Source organism: Wickerhamomyces ciferrii, contig 00075, assembly GCF_000313485.1.
Source record: "Wickerhamomyces ciferrii WGS project CAIF00000000 data, strain NRRL Y-1031 F-60-10, contig 00075, whole genome shotgun sequence".
Classification (NCBI taxonomy): Eukaryota; Fungi; Ascomycota; class Saccharomycetes; order Phaffomycetales; family Wickerhamomycetaceae; genus Hansenula; species Hansenula ciferrii.
In genome coordinates, this window is record NW_011887665.1 from 12,941 (window position 1) to 33,076 (window position 20,136).

General features: G+C 29.8%; 8 protein-coding genes across 8 annotated transcripts; 4 read left to right on the forward strand and 4 right to left on the reverse strand.

Moving 5' to 3' along the window:
• Nucleotides 1–81: 81 nt before the first annotated feature.
• Nucleotides 82–2,677, reverse strand: VPS16 (tethering complex subunit VPS16; the record flags this gene model as incomplete). Its single annotated transcript, XM_011276523.1, has 2 exons — nt 82–2,579; nt 2,665–2,677. The coding sequence occupies 2 exons, from the start codon at nt 2,675–2,677 to the stop codon at nt 82–84; spliced, it is 2,511 nt and encodes an 836-aa protein (XP_011274825.1).
• A 282-nt stretch (nt 2,678–2,959) lies between these two features.
• ELC1 (elongin C) lies at nt 2,960–3,247 on the forward strand (the record flags this gene model as incomplete). Its single annotated transcript, XM_011276524.1, has 1 exon — nt 2,960–3,247. One exon carries the CDS (start codon nt 2,960–2,962, stop codon nt 3,245–3,247), a length of 288 nt encoding a protein of 95 aa, XP_011274826.1.
• Nucleotides 3,248–7,064: 3,817 nt separating this feature from the next.
• On the forward strand, nt 7,065–10,064 carry BN7_2832 (Mucin-1; the record flags this gene model as incomplete). The annotated part of the gene is made up of 1 exon (XM_011276525.1): nt 7,065–10,064. The coding sequence occupies one exon, from the start codon at nt 7,065–7,067 to the stop codon at nt 10,062–10,064; it is 3,000 nt and encodes a 999-aa protein (XP_011274827.1).
• A 655-nt stretch (nt 10,065–10,719) lies between these two features.
• Nucleotides 10,720–11,931, reverse strand: RMD5 (ubiquitin-protein ligase RMD5; the record flags this gene model as incomplete). The annotated part of the gene is made up of 1 exon (XM_011276526.1): nt 10,720–11,931. The coding sequence occupies one exon, from the start codon at nt 11,929–11,931 to the stop codon at nt 10,720–10,722; it is 1,212 nt and encodes a 403-aa protein (XP_011274828.1).
• A 408-nt stretch (nt 11,932–12,339) lies between these two features.
• Nucleotides 12,340–12,786, reverse strand: SGF11 (SAGA histone acetyltransferase complex subunit SGF11; the record flags this gene model as incomplete). Its single annotated transcript, XM_011276527.1, has 1 exon — nt 12,340–12,786. The coding sequence occupies one exon, from the start codon at nt 12,784–12,786 to the stop codon at nt 12,340–12,342; it is 447 nt and encodes a 148-aa protein (XP_011274829.1).
• Nucleotides 12,787–13,160: 374 nt separating this feature from the next.
• On the forward strand, nt 13,161–14,378 carry SEN54 (tRNA splicing endonuclease subunit SEN54; the record flags this gene model as incomplete). The annotated part of the gene is made up of 1 exon (XM_011276528.1): nt 13,161–14,378. The coding sequence occupies one exon, from the start codon at nt 13,161–13,163 to the stop codon at nt 14,376–14,378; it is 1,218 nt and encodes a 405-aa protein (XP_011274830.1).
• An 87-nt stretch (nt 14,379–14,465) lies between these two features.
• Nucleotides 14,466–17,108, reverse strand: BRO1 (Bro1p; the record flags this gene model as incomplete). Its single annotated transcript, XM_011276529.1, has 1 exon — nt 14,466–17,108. One exon carries the CDS (start codon nt 17,106–17,108, stop codon nt 14,466–14,468), a length of 2,643 nt encoding a protein of 880 aa, XP_011274831.1.
• A 984-nt stretch (nt 17,109–18,092) lies between these two features.
• On the forward strand, nt 18,093–18,947 carry YDC1 (alkaline dihydroceramidase; the record flags this gene model as incomplete). Its single annotated transcript, XM_011276530.1, has 1 exon — nt 18,093–18,947. The coding sequence occupies one exon, from the start codon at nt 18,093–18,095 to the stop codon at nt 18,945–18,947; it is 855 nt and encodes a 284-aa protein (XP_011274832.1).
• Between the last annotated feature and the right edge of the window lie 1,189 nt (nt 18,948–20,136).

Consider the following 20,136-nt stretch of genomic DNA (forward strand, 5'->3'; position numbering starts at 1 on the left):
ATAATTTGCATTAGCATTAAAAATAATATTCAATATCTACGGTATATTCATTAATAGATTTGCATATGTATACTTGTGATTTCAAAAAAATCTTGTTGTAGTTTGTAATTTTGATTTATAATCTTGTAATAATTCTTTTAATCTTGGAGTTTCAACATCCATTTCAATTCTTTCTAATAATTCTAAATCTTTTTTATGAAAAGCTTCTTCAATGACATTTTTAAAATCTTTTAATTTTATCAAATATTCCATTTTGTTAGAATATGATAAATTTGATCTATGAATCAATTTTAAAGCCATTGATGATTGATTTGATGATATTAATTTTTGAATTATAGGCTCTGATCCAATACTTAATTTTTGATTATTTGACCATTCATATAATTCATCAAATTTTTCATTCTTGATAAGAAAATTTAATTTTATATATTGGAATTTCTTTTCTGAAATTTTAAAATTTTTCATAAATGCATTAATCTTATTATTTTGATTTAATAAAATTAATTTTTCTAATGTACCAACTATAGATAATCCTTGGAATTCAATATTAAATTCATTTGTATATGAATCTTGTAATTGTAATAATTTTAATTGTTTTTCTAATTGTTTATGATCATTTGAATTTTTCCTCATTAAACTATAGGCATTAATAGCTTTATTCAATACTTCAATCTGTTTCTCAAATGGAACTTGTGTGGTATGGGTCAATGTTTTTTTCAAATCATAATTTGCAATATCAATAGTACGATCTGCCTGATTCAAAAAATCAAAAATTAAAACTTCATCATTTGTAAAAAAAAATTCAAAACAATTTGATGCAATTTTAAAATGATTCAATAATTTGAAAAAAACAGGTAATGATAATGTTTGTTTTAATATTAATAAAGTCTCGAGTAATAAATCTGTATCTTGTGAATCACAAGCTTTTTGTAAAGCTAATTCATGTTCCTCCATGGTTAATAATAATGGGATTTGTTTTGTAAATAATGATTCAAAATTTATTAAAATTTTGGCTAAATTTGAACGACCTTCTTGGAATGCAGTCGTGGCAATTGATTCAAATGATATATATGAATTATTATTAAAAGTTTGGAATTTTGTTGTTATTTGTTGTGATAATTCTTCATCATTTAAATTTGGATTATATTTAATCTTAACACATGCCCAATTTATAAAGATTAAATCAATTGGTAATTTTAAAAATTTTGATATTTGGAATGCTTCATAAAATTGTTGTCTTTTCACAAGGAGTTTTATCACGGTTTCAATACCTAAATGATTATATTCAAATGATGTCAAGAATAACCCAACCTCGGGTGATCTTATATTATTCAAAATCCTCAAATCATCACAAGTTTTCAGGAAATGTCTTGTATTTGAAAATTCACTTTTTAATTCTAGAGAAGATTTCCCAAATGAAACAGCTTTAAGTAATTTTTTTTGCCAATAAGAATCAAATTCTTCTAATGATGCAGAAATACATGTTTTAACTGCATGATTTAAATTTTCATCCGATCCAATTATTGTTAAATTTTCATTTGCCTTGGGGGAATGTTTATTTAATTTATCAACAGAATCTAATAGGATTGAACTTTTGGAAGTTGAACCAATTTTAAAACATTCCACAGTTTCATTAGCTACTTTACTTAAGAATTCTAATGAAGATTCATTTAATATGGTTAAACCATCTAATTCATTTGATATTTGATAATCAGGGTTTAAATAAAAATCAATTGAACCACCAGGTGCTATTAATTTTAAAGTATCATAATAACCTAGAGCAATAGCATCTGAACCACACCAATTGATTTGTGAAACAGGAGGTTGATTTGAATCTAATTGGAAATCAAAAAGTGATTTATTAAAATTTGAAGTAACAACAAAGATTTTATTTAGTTTTCCATGGTATAATGAAACAAATTGATTGTTACTTGATATACTAATCTTATGAAATGGTCCATCAATGGATTTTTTAACCATGTTACCGAATTTTGGTATTGAATAAATTTCTTTGTTTATACTTATAAGAATTTCGAAAGATTCATCATCAATTATTATATCCCAATCTCTAAATTTCAATGAATCCCCTGTAATTTCTTGCCTTATATCTTTTAAAACTTTGGAATGTATTGAAATATTATTTGTTAAATCGATATAAATCAATTTAAAATCATTTAAAATTATAAATATAACGTTCCGTACAACTTTAAATGATTTAACACCAATTAATTGAGCATCATACCCAACTGAATATTCATTAAACCCACCTTCAAAATCATAATACACCCTAACATGACCATTCTGTAACAAAACAACAAGTTTTTCATCAATAGTCCAACCAAGATCTATTATACGACCATTAACATGATTATTCCAATTTATAGAATGTAATAAATTCCCAGAACCTGTATATATTTCAATATCTGTTGCAATAGTAGAGTCTTTGATATCATTGATTTCAGTTTTATACTTGTGTAATGCAATTGTCTTTGTGAATTTTGAGATTGAAATGATGTAGTTTTGTAAATTTGAAATGTTCCATGATAGAGTGTATAATTCTCTATTCCGATAATACACGTCTCTCAAACGTTCCCAGCCTGGTAAAAGAGAGAGTTAGTATTTGGATTCAATTAGACATTTCGATAGTAAAGGACTCACCCAGACTTGGATTTGACATTGTTTTTTTTGTTCTTTTTGTTCCTTGTTATGTTGTTGTTTCCATATTTTCACTTTCATTCTTCTGTCATTTTAATTTTAATTTTTGATAAAAAAAACAACAACAAAAAAACATCAACAAAACTTTCACCAAAAGACAAAGACAACGTACAATCCATCACTATCAAGACAATCCATCAATCATAGTGGAATAAAACATTGTTTATCATATCCGCACACTATCATTGTCCCTATTCACCAAAAAAACCATATAAAAATCTCAAATTCCCATTTCGCCACCAATATGACTGAATACATCACACTGGTTTCATCAGATGGATTCGAATTCATCATTTCAAAAGACGCTGCGATGGTCTCAGGAACGATCAAGAACATGCTGAGCTCAACTTTTAGAGAAACAGAGGAACGTAAGATCAGACTACAAGAGATGGATGGAAGATTGTTGAACAAGGTTGTTGAGTATTTGTACTATAACAACAAGTATAAGGACTCAGTGGACGTTCCAGAATTTAATATTCCAACAGAGATGGCATTGGAATTACTTGTTGCTTCTGATTTCTTGGATGTTTGAATATGATTGTGGTTATGATTAGTTTACTTGTTCAATTCTGGTATTTTGTTTCATATGTTTAATATGGATATCATGGATAAATAGGATACAAAAATATGGGAAAGTCATTTATGAACAATTAAAGGCGTTGAGAATTGGAGCGTATATTCATGGTGTCAACTTTCCATTTTGGAGTGAATTGAATCGTAAGATTTATGAAAAGTTTATAAAAGTCCTTAATTGAGTCTTGTTCATGAGTTTCAACTTCCAACTTGCAACTTCTGTTGATAATTAAAGTTTGATTTTACGGTTATAATATATAACTTTGGATTTATTGTATTTTTGAAAAGTTTAATGAAGTTACGTTTTTAAATTTATGTTTTTTGTTTGTATTTTAAAATAGTAGCCATAGGGCGTATGAGTTTCACGTTTATAATGTCAATTGATATTTATTCATACAGCATATGAGTTCACATATCCGATCAGTCATACATCATCATATATGATTTATTGCTTAATTAAAATTGTAAAGAATAATCAATCGAGCTTTCATGTAGAGTCAACAGTGAGCGCCGTGATAACTTGATGATGCGTACTACGTATTACGCTTCCAACTAATTGATCATCCATATTTATTCAATTTGACGCTAGTAATAAAACACCTTTTAGGAGATCAATTTGATCCTATTTCCAATTTTCTGTGTACTGAGTAGTAAGTACTCTATGATCGGCTATACGCTATACCTGTACCGGTACAGTTTTTCCCAACAAATTACTATATACGCTATAGCGGCTACTAGCTTAGCCTGGTGTTACGTGTATCTTTAAGTAAGTAAGCACTGAGCACTGAGCAGCTAACTTGTAAGTTGTAACTTGTAAGCACAAGAAATTTCAACCCTTCAAACATGATTGAACCCGTAATTGTAAGTACAATTCATGAGCATGTAATTAAACCTACAAGCGTCAAGTCGTTGACACTCGTTGTATACTTGATGTGTTGATCTTTGATTACCTTGCTTTAGACAGTGGACATCTTGACACCTTGATTATCTTAATGGAATACTAGGCTGTTTGATCTAATAATAAACCAGCTTGAATGAATTTATCCATTGGATATCGGATATTCTAGCCTTTGGGAAGTGAATGTTTTATACCTATGACATCTTCTATACAAAATTCAAATTCAACCATCATTTGTTCATGTTCATGTCTAAAAATGAGGTATCATGTTATGCTGGTACAAGTCATCAATTAGGCTCGAGCATTAAGTTTCAAAGTACTTAATACGAATACGAGTAAAATTGTAACTGTTAAAGTATTGATATGAAATTTTCAACTCTAAGATATCACCAAAGAAGCAATTGAAGAATACGAAATGAGATTTCAATTAAACCATTATACCTTAAGCCACAACTTGTAGATAAATCAGTCAAGATATAAGATCGTGATTGCTAGTTCTTTTGCTAATTCAGTAATAACTTATAACTCCTTTCAATTAAACTTTGATGAGAACTTCTGCAAAACTACTAATCCCTGTACCGAATCCAACGTCTTTAAACATAAATAATTCGCTTGAATAAGTATCGCAAATCTTCCAATTTGGTAAACTTCTTCGGTTGTCTTGGATCTCAAAAGATCATCAATTTGGAATTCGAGATCTATGATCATTGATCATCTTGATTCTTCATCTTCGTCTCTTCCAGCTCGCTGGTCTTCCTCTTCCAGTTCAAAGATTTGACCCGGTACGAATTTCATGATCAAGATCCGTAATTATTAGAACAAGGGAAAACTACTACAAACAAATTAAAACGTTAGCCACCTATAGATCGATTTTCAGCAGAATCTGGCAATGAAGTATCTGAAATCTTGATCTTCTTGAGACCAATTGTAAATTGTAATTCAACCGTCCAAAGTGTTCAAACTATCCTTCTACAAATAATACCCAGTTGATTGATACAATAGTTGACAAGTTAAGTACAACCTATACCTATAACCAGCCTTTTAGCGACCCAATCAAGCAGGAAATGACGCATGCAAGAGAACCACACACAGAGACCTCAATTCCTAAATTACCTCGCTAATTCTTGGAGAGACATCAACATGCCCACCACAGTCCAATTTTTCACCTGTAGTCTGTCCAATCCTTGCATTCCTTTCAAATTTACCCCCAATTTGTAATTTGTAATTGAAAAAACTTGGTGAAGATTCTTAAAAGATTAGCGTATTCGCCCGTGTCCGTAACAAGTTTGAATTTTCGTAAAAAAAAAGCTTTTGAAAAAAAAAAATAAACAAATTTTGAAGGCAAAAATAATCAAAACATATGCAAAGTTTATTAAACCATTAAGGCTGATGAAAGAGGGTTTAATGGGTACAACTTGTTGGTTAGTGACACCAAAGGCGTCCGGTTCAATGTTCATTACTCCACGCTCAACTTTCAATTCAAGAAATTTAGCCTGTGAATTCTTCAAGAATACAGCGCATTACAGGGATGCCCTGCTGTCATGTCGACTTAGCATGATACATCATGCAACCAAATAGAGGATTTGAACTTTTGAGAGCTTTGGTTGGAGGAGTAGAAGGGTATTTGGTGGTGGCCACTGGTGTGTGTTTGATGTTCTACTGTTGGTCAAGAAATCACGGTCAAGGGTCCAGGATTAGGATACTAATGTTGAAGTTCAAATTATAGTGATCAAATATGGTTAAAGTTTCGAGAGTACGCAGATGATGAGGAAGAATGTTTGAAAAAGTTTAACGTATACACTTTAAACTTTAGGAAGTCTTACTTACCAGTTGACTCTTGAGCTGAGCTTTTGTTTAAATCTTAATCATGGCTTAATTTGGCATAATTCAACTCTAAACTTGGAACTGATTATGTACCCAAATGAAATACCTTGAAGATTAAAGTTTTACCTACATTAGTTTCATGCTGGTTAAACTTGAAGATACTTCATCAACATATCAACACCTCCTGAAAAAGAGTCACGTATGTACTTACTTACATATTTTTGAAGTCTATGTCTGTCGTGTCGCTTATACAGCATGCTGCTGCTAAACTTAAAGTGCTGAAGTGAAGACAAGGGGTACGTGTAATAATAATGAGCAGGTTGGAACTTGAGAATTAAAGTAATGGCATCGCTTAAATCATATTCACATACGTATTCAACAGATTTGATTGAGTATTGAACTATGTATCATGTTAGGTGTGTGGTTATTAACGGCTTTTTTTGTTAAAGTTTGGTGTCAATTATAAATCTGGGTCGATGATTTTGATATTCGTGATATTCAATGATCTGATACGTGAATCCAATTCGTTAATTACAGTCTCTACTGATTATCAAAGAAGGTTTCTCGTGTACTAGGATCTCTATTACCCTTTTAGGAAAGTTAATTGTTTATGAAGATCCAGTATTCCTAACTATTTCAGAGGAAATGTTAGTAGAGTACGAGAATTCATTCTCTTTTGAGCTTGTATGTGACACATGCATATTACATCAATACCCAAAATTGTCCCCCATGCAACAACATATCAACTTTATTTGATCTCCAGCATATTCAATGAGACATAAAGTTTAGTTTTTACCTCTTAGCATGGATGCTTTGGATAGATCTACGGTTATACTGAAGTTTTACTCTCAACATTTATATGTATACTAGGCTTGTTCATACTCATTACCAAAAAGAGATTGTCTTCAACAATACATATTCATTGAAATGAGATCCAAATCTTTTAAATATATAAAGAGATATGGATTTCCATCAATAATTGAAGTTTCGTTAATATTTTAAATCATTATCCAAACCTTTAAACAAGTTTTACATTCGCTTAATTTATTTGAAGATGTGGTTATCAAACGCTTTCATCTCAGTCTTGTTTTGGGCTTTACTTCAATTCCAAAGTGTTGCTGCTCAAGGTACTTCATCATCCCAAACTGCTTCACCATCAACTGCTTCAGGTATCCAAACTGTTACTTCTGATTTAGCTACTGTTTCATCAGATGGTTCATTATGTACTTACAACTCTGCTACTGGTTCAATTCATGATAAAACTTACAAATCTGCTTACACTATTACCGGTGAAACCACTGATTTCTTAATCAAATCAAGAGTTTTACATATTGAATGGTCATTCTCTTTTGATGAACCAGTTGATGCTACTGATTTCTCAATTGTTTCATTAGGTGCTGATATTTCAAATGTTGAAGGTACTGTTAACTTAGAAAAAGGTCAAGCTACTGTTTCATATGATGTTACTATTCCATACTTGACTTTCTTATTATCAATTCCAAACTTCTGTTTATTAGATTATGTTGGATTCCAATTCAACGTTCCATCTGGTGATCAATCATTACTCGATGGTGAATCATACTATATCTTCTATGCTGGTGTTGCAGGTGCCACTTTAGTTCAAACCGTTCAACAAACTGTTTGTCAATTGATCAACTTAGGTAACTGTCCAGTTTACACTAATGCTTTAGTTTTCGACTGTTCAGGTTTAGGTGATTTCCAAGAATGTTCCGCTGAATCTTCATCATCATCTTCATCATCAACTATTGAATCTTCTTCATCATCTGCTGTTTCATCATCATCAGAAGCTTCATCTTCATCTGCTGCTGAATCATCATCATCAGAAGCCTCATCATCATCAGAAGCTTCTTCATCATCTGCTGAATCTTCAAGTGCTGCTTCATCATCTGCTGAATCTTCAAGTGCTGCTTCTTCAAGTGCTGAATCTTCATCTGCTGCCTCTTCAAGTGCTGAATCATCCGCTGCCTCTTCAAGTGCTGAATCATCTTCTGCCTCTTCAAGTGCTGAATCATCTTCTGCTGCTTCATCATCTGAATCATCTGCTGCTTCATCTGATGCTTCTTCATCAGCTTCATCAAGTGCTCCATTTGGTTCAGGTGCTCCATCAAGCTCTGCTGCTTCTTCTTCTTCTGCTTCTTCATCTGCTGCTTCTTCATCTGATGCTTCTTCATCAGCCTCATCATCTGCTGCTTCATCATCATCTGCTGGTCCAACTCCATCAATTGAAGGTGAATTGAAAGATGGTCAACCACACTGGACTATTTATGTCCCAGCTGAATTAGGTCCATGGACTTCTGTTGAAGTTACTGCCGATGCTGATACTGAACATTACAAATTCGTTAAAGCTGAAGCTTCAGTTGATGCTGAAGACTCTACCACTGAAGATGCTCTTGATATCACTGTTTCTCAACCATCTGAAGAAGATTTAGTTATTGAAGTTTATGCTCAAGCTGTTTCATCATCTCCATACACTATCAAACCAGAAGTTACTGTTACTACTGCTGATGGTAAAAAATTAGTTAGAAGAGCTACTACCAGTTTCCAATTAGAAAACACCATCAATGACGATGCTTCATCATCATCTGCTTCAGACTCTGCTTCAAACACTGCTTCAAACATTGCTTCAGATGCTTCAAACACTGCTTCAAACACTGCTTCAAACACTGCTTCAAACACTGCTTCAAACACTGTTCCATCACCAACCACTGAAACCTTAACTGGTTCAGACGGTCAACCAACTGCTACTGATATTATTTCATACTACCCAACTACTGATTCAAATGGTTCATTCTCAACTGGTTCAACTACTATCCCAGTTTCAGGTTCAAGCTCAGCTTCAAACACTGTTCCATCACCAATCACTACAACCTTCACTGGTTCAGATGGTCAACCAACTGGTACTGGTATCATCTCATACTACCCAACTACTGATTCAAATGGTTCATTCTCAACTGGTTCAACTACTATCCCAGTCTCAGGTTCAAACACTGTTCCAGCTCCATACACCACTACCTTCACTGGTTCTGATGGTCAACCAACCGGTACTGGTATTGTTTCATTCTACCCAACTACTTCAGATGGTTCATTTGCTACTGGTACTACTACTATCCCAGTTTCAGGTTCAAACACTGTCCCAGCTCCATACACTACTACCTTCACTGGTTCAGATGGTAAACCAACTGGTACTGGTATTGTTTCATTCTACCCAACTACTGATTCAAACGGTTCATTCTCAACTGGTTCAACTACATTACCAGCTAACGGTGGTCAAGGTTCAACTTCAGTTGTTACTGAAAATGATCAATCAACTACTATTGTTACTATTACTTCATGTGATGGTGATCATGGTTGTACCAAAGTTCCAGTTACCACTGGTGTCACTGTTGTTACCAGTACTAAAGAAGGTACTGTTACTGAATACACTACTTACTGTCCATTAACCTCAGCTGCTCCATCTGCTGGTCCATCATCTACTGCCCCAGCTCCAGCTCCAACTTCAGCTGCTACATCAGGTAAAGCTCCAGAATCATCAGGTAAAGCTCCAGCTCCATCTTCAGCTTCTCCATCAGGTGCTGCTCCATCAGGTACTGCCCCAGCTCCATCTTCAGCTGCTCCATCAGGTAACGCTCCAGAAGGTACTACCCCAGCTGCCCCAGCTCCATCTTCAGCTGCTCCATCAGGTAAAGCTCCAGAATCATCTGCTCCTGCTCCAGCTCCATCATCTGCTTCCCCATCAGGTGCTGCTCCATCAGGTACTGCTCCTGCTCCATCTTCAGCTGCTCCATCAGGTAACGCTCCAGAAGGTACTACTCCAGCTGCTCCAGCTCCATCTTCAGCTGCTCCATCAGGTCAAGCTCCAGCTTCATCAGGTGCTGCTACCTCAGGTGCTGCTCCAACCCCAGCTACTCAATCATCAGCTTCAACCTCATCAGTTGCTGTTGTTTCCTCATTTGAAGGTGCTGCTGCTCAATTATTACCATTAGGTGGTAGTTTATTATCAGTTGCTTCAACTTTCTTCTTCTTCTTATTTTAGATGATTTAATAATCATTTGAAATTTAGATTGTTATTTTTTCATTCCATATATGGTTTTTCTTTTATACCCATTCTATGAGCATATCATATTCAAAAGATTTCTATTGAATATTTGACTTACTTTTCTTCAAGTTATGATTAAAGTTATTTTTTTTCTACTATTTATCAAGATTTTATATCACATTTTTCGTGATTGTTTATTTTCTGATGTTGCATTTGATTTTTTATTCCCATATACAGGTTTTTTGGGAATATTTAAAGGATTTGATTTTAAAAAGATTTGTTTGTTTTCGAACTTTCTTCTAATGTTTAATTATATATAATTCGGTACTGTGTGCCATTAATATTATCTCATTCAATTAATACTTAAAATTGTAGCTTCTTCTTATATAGACTTGAATATATTCAACTTGGTAGTATTGAATGTATTGCAAGGTATTTCATCTCTCAGTTTGTGATTTTAGTTTATCCAGAAATCAATAATAATACATTATATAATAATTCTTCATATAGGACATAAATTTCATAAGCTATTCGTATACACCATAAACCACCATTTTCCCAATATCATCAGTTGATTCACACTTCATTAATATGATCAAATATACCATAAACTATCCATAAAATCATTAGCAAATCAATAATCAGATGTAATTCAAATACTACCAAAATTCACTTGTTTACATTGACTTGGAATACAAGTTGTTGGACAATAAGGACATTTAAAACTTCCACCATTTCTACTTAATTTTTGTAAACTTTGTTTGGAAAGAATATGATGACATGGTAATGCCATTGGAGGATTTTCCAAAGTTGTTTCTTCTTTTGAAACAGGACATATGAAAATTGGATGAAATCTTTTTAAGAAATCTGGTTGATTAATTTCAAATGGTAATTCATTATGAGTTGTCCAATCTAATTTATTGTTTAGATGTTTAATTTGAATAAATTTTAAAAAAGTTGGGAATGAGATATAACCAGATAATAAGATTAAAAAAATTGAAGATTCAAATGAAAATCCCAAGACTGAACAATATTTTTTTGAAAATAATATAGAAATTTCTTGAAAATTTGAATTTGATAATTTATTAAGTTTATGATATGGAGAATTTGAATCATTATGATTAAATAATATTGAAGACATTAATTTTGAAACATCAGTCAGATTTGAAGAATTTGAATTAATAAATTTTGGGAACCAAGTTTTAGCATATCTAACAGCTTCAAAAATTTGACCTGAATGATAATATTCTAAATATTGTAATTTATGTAAATTAAATTCTAAATCTGATCCCATTTGAGTTAATAATATATTTTCATTTTTGGTAGCCCATTGGATAGCATCACTCAAGTCTCTATTTTGGATTTTTTTCAATATTTGATTCATTTCTGTAAATTTACTTAATAAACTTAAGTCAATTCTTGGGTCTTCATTAGAAACTTCATTACCATTATCATCATCATTTTTATCCACTATAATATCTAAATCACCATTTCTTATCAAATGTAGCTTTATAGCATTATCAATAAGCTTCAGATTTGATGGGGTCTTATCAATTTTATAAATATAAACATCATTTAATTCAAAATCATAAATTTTATCCAATATATTTTTATTAAATTTATTTAAAGTTGAATTTGAATTTTTTAAATTTGATTTTAAATTTGATTCCCATACTTTATGATGATTATTAGCTTCACTTATTATTTGATTATATTCTTTTTCATCTTGTTCAGCTTCTAATTCTTTCTCTAAAGTTTCTAATTTTGTTATGAAATTTCTAGTATCTTTTAACCCTTTAGAAATGTGCTCATTTTGTTTAAAATTATTCAATTCTATATTGAAAAGTTCCAAAAGATCACTCATTTCTGTGTTCTTCTTCTCTTTTATGATTTCAAACAGCAACAAGTAAACAAAACCTTCAATTCCCCTTTTTATGCTTTGTTTTGATGGGGTTGTTTGACATGTAATTTGCCATTCTGATAGAATTTCAATTTCCCTTTTATCAAGAAAATCGTTACGGGACACTCCATAATAAACTTTTGCCAAAATTGAAATAATGGAATATTTACTAGGATAACAAGGAGTTAGCAAGTGGTATTCATGGTTGGCTTTATAGAGAATGGTGTGTCTTATTGTAATCCCCTACCATTGTATAGTATATCCTCTAATTTCCCCTGATCTTCTACGACTTCATATTAATAATAATGCAAAAATGTTTATTTTAATAAAATGCCATGATTCCCTTTAAGAAACCCTCTTTTAAATACCACTTCACTTCCTTGAACGACCTCCAAGACAACGATCTATATGAGCAGCAAACCTATTCCCGGCAATTTTTCTGCTACAATTATCACAAGTGAAATATCTGCTACTATCACTTTGTTTCTCGTTCCCAAAGATATCTCGTCCCATCACACTATAATAAGCCATTCTCGTGAGTAATTCTGGATTTGGTGAAGGGTTCCTACTGTTATTCCCTGTGTTATTCTGACTTGTACTAGCACTCAGCAGTCCATTCCCATTCAAGTTGTTTAAAGCTGTGGGTGTTTCCACTGGTGTTGGTGTGTTTCCTGTCTCGAGTCTTCCATATTTAGCTCTTGTGATTTGTTCTCTCATTATGGCATCCACAAAGAGTTCGTGTGTGATGGTTTCCATGATGTCCTTGTAAATGGATGCTGATACTGAGTACAGCGTGAGTTCTTCTTCTTGTGTGCTCATTGTCTGTTTTGTTCTTTGTTCTTTTAGTTCTTGTGCTCTTGTGCTTCTTGATGATCTGATAAATTTCAATTTCAGCTTCAATTCCACTAAAATTTATGCTTTAAAACAATAGAAAAAAACACACCTGTATAACTAATTCTGAATTCTCAATTGAAATGACTAATAAATGCTCAATACCAGTTAAATCACCAAAGTTTCCTTGGATAAATCACAACCTTTTTTGCTATTTTTCAAAGGGTTTCAACGCTTATAAAAATTAAAAAATCATAGAAAGCGTCTGTCACCGAATCGTGTCACTAAAAAAGTATATGAAAAATTTCAAAAAGTGTCATATTAAAAGAACTAAAAGTACACAAGACAGACAATATTCAAATATGGAAGACGAAGAAGCGTTACTCACAAGCACAGCTAACCCAGACACTCAAATAGAATTCGAAGATGAAATCCAAGATTGGAGAAACTTAACCAAAATAAAAGATACTTCATTACCAAAACGTGGTGAAAAAGATTATGAACCAGATGGTACAAATCTTCAAAATTCTGTACTAGAAGAAAGTAGAAATTCAATGTTTGATGCTCTTGCAGGTGATAGAAGTCATGTTGTGAAACAACATGTCAAAGCAATATGGATATCTAGCCAAAAACGAGGTTTAATCACAAAACCAAAAGGTTCTTTTTTACAAACTTGTGGTGTTATAGATTCAGAAAATAAATGTTGGTTAAGACCTGAAGAATTTTGTTATTTAGCTGAAAGAGGTTCAATTGAACCTTGGTTTGAAGATAAAGATCTGGCTATGAGTATTGAAGCTTGTTATGCCTATTGTTTTGATAATGATGATGAGATTGATGAATATCATGTTTATTCTTATTTAAAAAGACATGGTTTTATTGTTATGAAGAATGAAGAACAAAGAATAATACCCAAACTTCAAACTATATCACCTATGAAAAGGGTTTATAGCCAATTATTAAAATGGATCAATTATTTCACATTACCAAATCTTATAACTAATTTATTTGGTCATAAACCTTATCCTTTCTTTCAAAATTTAAACTTTACATCAAAAAAATTCACTTCATATTCACAAATTTATAACTCAATAAAACTTATCCCATTCCGTTCACATTCCACTCCTTCAACCCAACCTCAACCACAATCATCATCAACTCAATCTAAACTCATACCAACATTCAATATATGGAAACCATCCCCTAACTTCTCCAAGAAATCACCACCATTACCAAATTTTCAAATCTTGGTACAAAATGTTAATAAATATAAATTACCAACCTTAAAACAACTTCATGATTTAATTAATTCAACAAATTATCAAAATAAACATCATATAGATTCGGATCAATCCAAGAGATTGAAAAATGGGTATGGGTTTGTTTTGATAGCTACAGTAGATTATGGAATTATTAATATTGTTAAATTAAGTGAAGCTGATTTTGGGAATGAAAATGTTTGGTATGTTCCAGGTCCTAAACCTCAGAATAAAAAGAATAATGGTAAGAATAATAAGAATCAAAATAATAATAATAATAATAATAATAAAGATAAAAATAAAGATAAGAAGGGTAAGAAATGATTACTGTATAGATTAATTAAATATTTATTTATTATTTTATTCTATAAAAAATTGAATTGAATTGAATTTAATTGATTTGTTGTAAACTTATTGATATGGTTTATTTGGATCATAAGGATATGAATATCTTGGTTGTAAAGGTTGTTGTTGTTGTTGTTGTTGAGACTGACCAAATGTTTTATATAAAGAAGGATCATAAACTGATGGAGTTCCATAAAATCCATTATTTGATGATTGTTGCTGTTGTGATGGTGGAGGAGGTGGTGGTGTTGATACTGATGGATAATTGAATTGTTGTTGTGATGGTTGTTTTGGTGGTAATGGAGGTTGTTGTAAACCAAAATTAGATGGATTTTGTGATGGTGTTAATGGTTGATATGATTGATAACTTTGTGGTATTGGTTTTGGTGGTAATTGGGGTGAATTTCTTTGATGATTTAATGATGGTGCAATTGGTTGTTCATATGATTGATTACTTGATATAGAACCTGTATATGATTGTTGTTTATAAAGTGGTTGTGGTGATGATGATTGATTAATATTTAATTTATTAAATCTATCACGTAATAAATCTGGTTGTTGTTGTTGTTGTGAATTGTTATTTAATAATCGATCTCTTTGAGAATAACGATCATTTATAAATTTCAAGACATTTTTTTCCACATCATTTATAAATTCAATTAAATTATCATAAAATTTTAATGATTTGGGGAAATTTAATTCATATTCTTTAAAAATTTTGTATACTTCTTTAAATTTTTTTAATTTTTCAGAATTTTTTGATAATTGATCATTTGATGATAATAAATCATCATATAAAATTTTAATTTCTTTTATTATCTTTGATTGTTTAAAAATTATTGAATCTAATCTATCAATATAAGGTTCAAATTTTAATAATTCTTGTTCAAATAATAATTTTTCATCATTTTCATTTAATTTTTTATTATTTAAAACTAATAATTTTGAAATATCATCATTATGAATTTGTTGTTTTAAATCATCAATAATTTTAAATCTTTCTTGTTTAGCATTATGTAAATAATTTAAATTTGATTCAATTTTATTAATTTTTTCTAAATTTTTATCATTTTGAGAATCATCAATATCTAATAAATTCAAAGAATCATCATTATGGAAGAAGATTGATTCTAAAATTTGGGTTGATTTTAATTGATTAATTTTAGAAATTTCAGATTCAATTGATTTATTTAAATCTTGATCTAATTTTGTTGCACTTAAAATTGATTGTTTAGCATTTGTTAATTCATCTTTTAAATTTATTGAAGAATCATATGAAGATTCTTGTGAATTTCCTAATTTAAATTTTTGTTCATTATAATCTTGTTCTTCTTGATTTAATTTAGATTCTAAATCTTTAATTGTTGTTAATACAATTGATTTTTTATCTTTTATCTTTTGATTATTTTCTTCAATATTACCATATGGAGAATCATTAATTTCATTTGACCAAGAAATTAAATTTGAATCTAATTTTTGTTTAAAATTATTTTTAAAATTTTCTAAAGAATTTGGTAAATTTAAATATTCTAAAAATGAATCTAATTCAATGTTTTTAGTTTCATTTTTATCAATTTCATTTCTCAAGATTTTAGCTTTTTCTTCACTATAATAACTTAATTTTTCATGAACATTAATTGGGATAATTTTTTCAAAAATATCTTCACCAATAATTTCAGTTATATTTGCATGATCATTTAAAGAAATTGGTTTTACTGCATCAAAAGGTTTTATTATTGTGGAAGGATCAATTGAATCATTTGAAGGGATTAAATCATGATAAATGAAATCATTATCTCTTGTTAAAGTTTTAATTTTATCTTCTGATTGAGATTTATAAGTTTTAAAATCAATACCAGTTTGATTTTCCAATTTTTTCAATGATTCAAAACCTGATTGAGCCTTGGTCATGAAAGCAATTGATTCACCAATTTTTTTCTCTTCAATTGATAAGGCATAATTATAAAGAGAAATATTATAATAAAAATTTTTCTTGAAACTCAAAATATTATTCCATTTTGTTGATTCACCAAATTTAAATTCATTTAATTTTTCATAATTTTCAAAAGTTGTTTCATAATAATTATGTACAGCCATTGAAATTTTTGCAATTAATGAATATTTTGAAGGGTCTTCACTTATTAATTTTAACAGAAATACTTCTTGAGCCTGGGATAATTGTAAAAATTGTAAAAAAGCAATAGTTTTACCATCAAGATCTTGAGATGGAGCATGAAGGAAATTTTCACTAATAAATTTATAAACACCAGCAGAATATTGGAAAATTTGATAACTTGATTTGTAATCCCCTTCAGTGAATTTATCAGAAGCAATTGAACTAAGGATAGAACCTAAATTAAATAAGATACTTGCTTTTTCAAAAGCTAAAGAATGTTGAGTATAATTCTTGTTTTCATCATAAGCATCATACCAAGTGAATTTTATACGAACACCTAATTCATTGACAGGTAATCTAAGATCCAATAGTTCCAGTTGACCATAATATTTATAATATAAATCTTTCAAGAAACTCTTGTTTGAATCATCATTATTTGTATTTAAATCTAATCTTAATTTATTGATTGTATTTGTCTCTTTTGTTAAATCTGTGAATGAACCGTATAGTTTACCTAAATAGTTTTGTAGCGCTTTTGCCCAATCAACGTTATCAGTTGTTCTTGTTTTGGAATGAATGAATATTGATTTCATGTTTTTTGCCACTGAATTGAATTTGAATTGATTTGAATTTTGAATTGTTTATTAACCGCTGAGTTTTTGATTTTAATTTTAATTGTTTTGATTTTGATAGTTTATAAGGGGCTGCTTATGTCAGGGATTATGTAACAGTGTATGGGAATATACTTTAAACTAAAATATATGTAAATGTTTGTATGTGATGGATGTTTTTAAAATATATATTTATAATCAGTGGATCAAGAGGATTATAATTATGTAACTTATTAATGGTTTAAAAGTGGTTTAGAAATTGATGATATTGATTTCATAGATTTTATACACTTTAATAATTTTATATTTGGTTTAGAAATGAAATATTAATAAATTAATGGAAAAAATTAAATTATTAACTTCAAAAATCAACAATTTAAACTAAACATAATGAAATTAATTAAATTAAAAACATTATAAACATTTTATTAAATCATTATCTATTTAATATATATATTTATAATACTAATATTAATTCTTCTTATAGGTATTACATAATCACTGACATAAGCAGCAATCAATTGTACTCGTATATAAACAATAAAGAATAAAACTAAACAAAACTAAAATAAATAAAAACCAATTAAATCAATTATATATATAATCAATATAATAATAATACAATATAATTACTTATTATTTTCAAATCATTTAGTAATCATAGTGTTATTAAAAAGTCGAAATTCGGAACAACCGGTGTGCTTAGTGCAGTAAATTACCTCCCTTGTTTGTTTTACCGCAAATTACACAAATTAAATTACCTGAAATTACTACTTGTTACACTTGTTACTATTAACAATTCAATACAAAAGAAAGAAGAGAATCAAGAGATCAATCTCATAGATTTAAAATCTAATCTAATATCAATTGTTTATCAATAGGATAATCAGTTTACCATCAAAAGATCATTGCCCCATATATCATTAATACCCAGACACAATCGGAGTATACAACAACAACAACAAAATGTCATATCATTTACCATTTGCTAAACCTTACCCCAATGAACCATATCATGCTTATTGGAATCAAGTCACTTCAACAATAGATTGGTGTGAAGAAAATTATATTGTGACTCCATATATTGCAGAAGCTATAAATACTATATCAAATTCAATTTTTATATTATTAGCTGGATTTGCCATGTTTTCTGCATTTAAAAATAATTTAGAATTGAGATTTATATTGATAAGTTTTGGTTTTGCTTTAGTTGGTGTGGGAAGTTGGTTATTTCATATGACTTTACATTATGAGTTCCAATTATTAGATGAATTACCAATGATTTATGCAACTTGTATCCCAATGTGGAGTGTTTTCAGTGAAGGTGTTTCCAAGAAAAAATCAATTACAATTGGTATTTCTATAATATTGGGTGCAAATTTATTAACTGCAATTTATTTATATTTAAAAGATCCAACTGTTCATCAAGTTGCTTATGCCTTATTAAATGTTTTCATTGTGGGGAAATCTCATTATTTAACAATAAAAAACATTCATAATCAAACAACCCAAAAACAATTATTTATAACAATGATTAAAGGAATTGGTATTTTCCTTTCTGGTTATTTCTTATGGAATTTAGATGTTCATTTTTGTAATTCTTGGATTTGGTTAAGAAGAAGTATTGGTATGCCTTATGGTTTCCTATTAGAATTACATGCTTGGTGGCATGTTTTAACTGGTTTAGGTGTTTATTTTTATATTATTTATTTAGAATTATTAAGAATTAATTTATTGGGGAAACAAGATGATTATGAATTGATTTATAAATTTGGATTTTTACCTGAAGTTAAATTATTAAAAAAGGATAAAAATGAATAATTAATCAATCAACATGATCAAATAGCAATCAATTAGTTCAAATGGCATGATTATTTGATACACATATTATTTATACTTTATATTGTTCTTTGTTATGTGCCTTCTTTTTTGTTATACCTTTTTATATCATAAATGCTCCTTTTTTAACAAAAACTTTATATATTTATACATGAATAGAATATTGGATGATTTTAATGTAATATTTATGAAATATTGCTGTTTATTAATCAAAAATATACGAATTGATATTATAATTACGTATAATACGTTCCTGGGAGTCAATTTACAACAAAACATTATATCAAACAAGAGTAAAATTAAAAAGTGGTATGATAATTGATTATATCAATTGAAACTTACATAGATCTTATTCCAACTTGAAAGGGTTTAGATCTTTTGTCTCTTTAGATCTTAACGAATAAACGTATTTGAATCTAACTTCTTGTTTTAATCCTTGTTTGTGAGATGATAGATCTAATAATCTAATCTATAAAACAAGGGTTTGTAAATATTCAAATTAAGAAGGTACAAGACGCTTATGCTTGGTGATTATCCTAGGCATTATCGGATCAATGTATTCATACTCCGTATTAATCCAGGGTACAATTAGTTCATAGTACATACACTCCATAGCCTGTCAAATATGGAGAGTTCACGTAGTTTAGGAGTCAAAGTAATTACTCGTTAATATTACGCAATGAAGATCTTTAAATGTCAAATCACAAAAACTCGAAAATCTTTCTTAAGAATTTAAAAATTTTAACTTTTTAAATTGATTTGATTTGTTGAATATATATTCTAACTTGTACACTTATCATAATTGTGTAATTGATTATCTGTTGATCTTATTTAAAAGTATTTTATACATTAGTGTAAAGTATGAAGGCATTAGTGAAGACATGAGGCATGAGGGATATGAGGCATTGAAGAGTTCGGTTAAACTGATGTTGATTTAAAGAACAAATTGAAAAGTGTTTAATTCAATTCAATCCAATTCAATTCAATTCAATTGTTAATGTTAATGATTTATACTCACTGGATCAAAGTTTATCCGATGATTTTTATATTAATTTTCCGAATATCAACCTTTTAATTTTTTCCTCAATCGAAGCGCGTTTATATAAAAGTAAACAAACCAGTTTTATAATCATCATCAACGAAAAATCACTGAAACTCGCGTCGTGTTTTT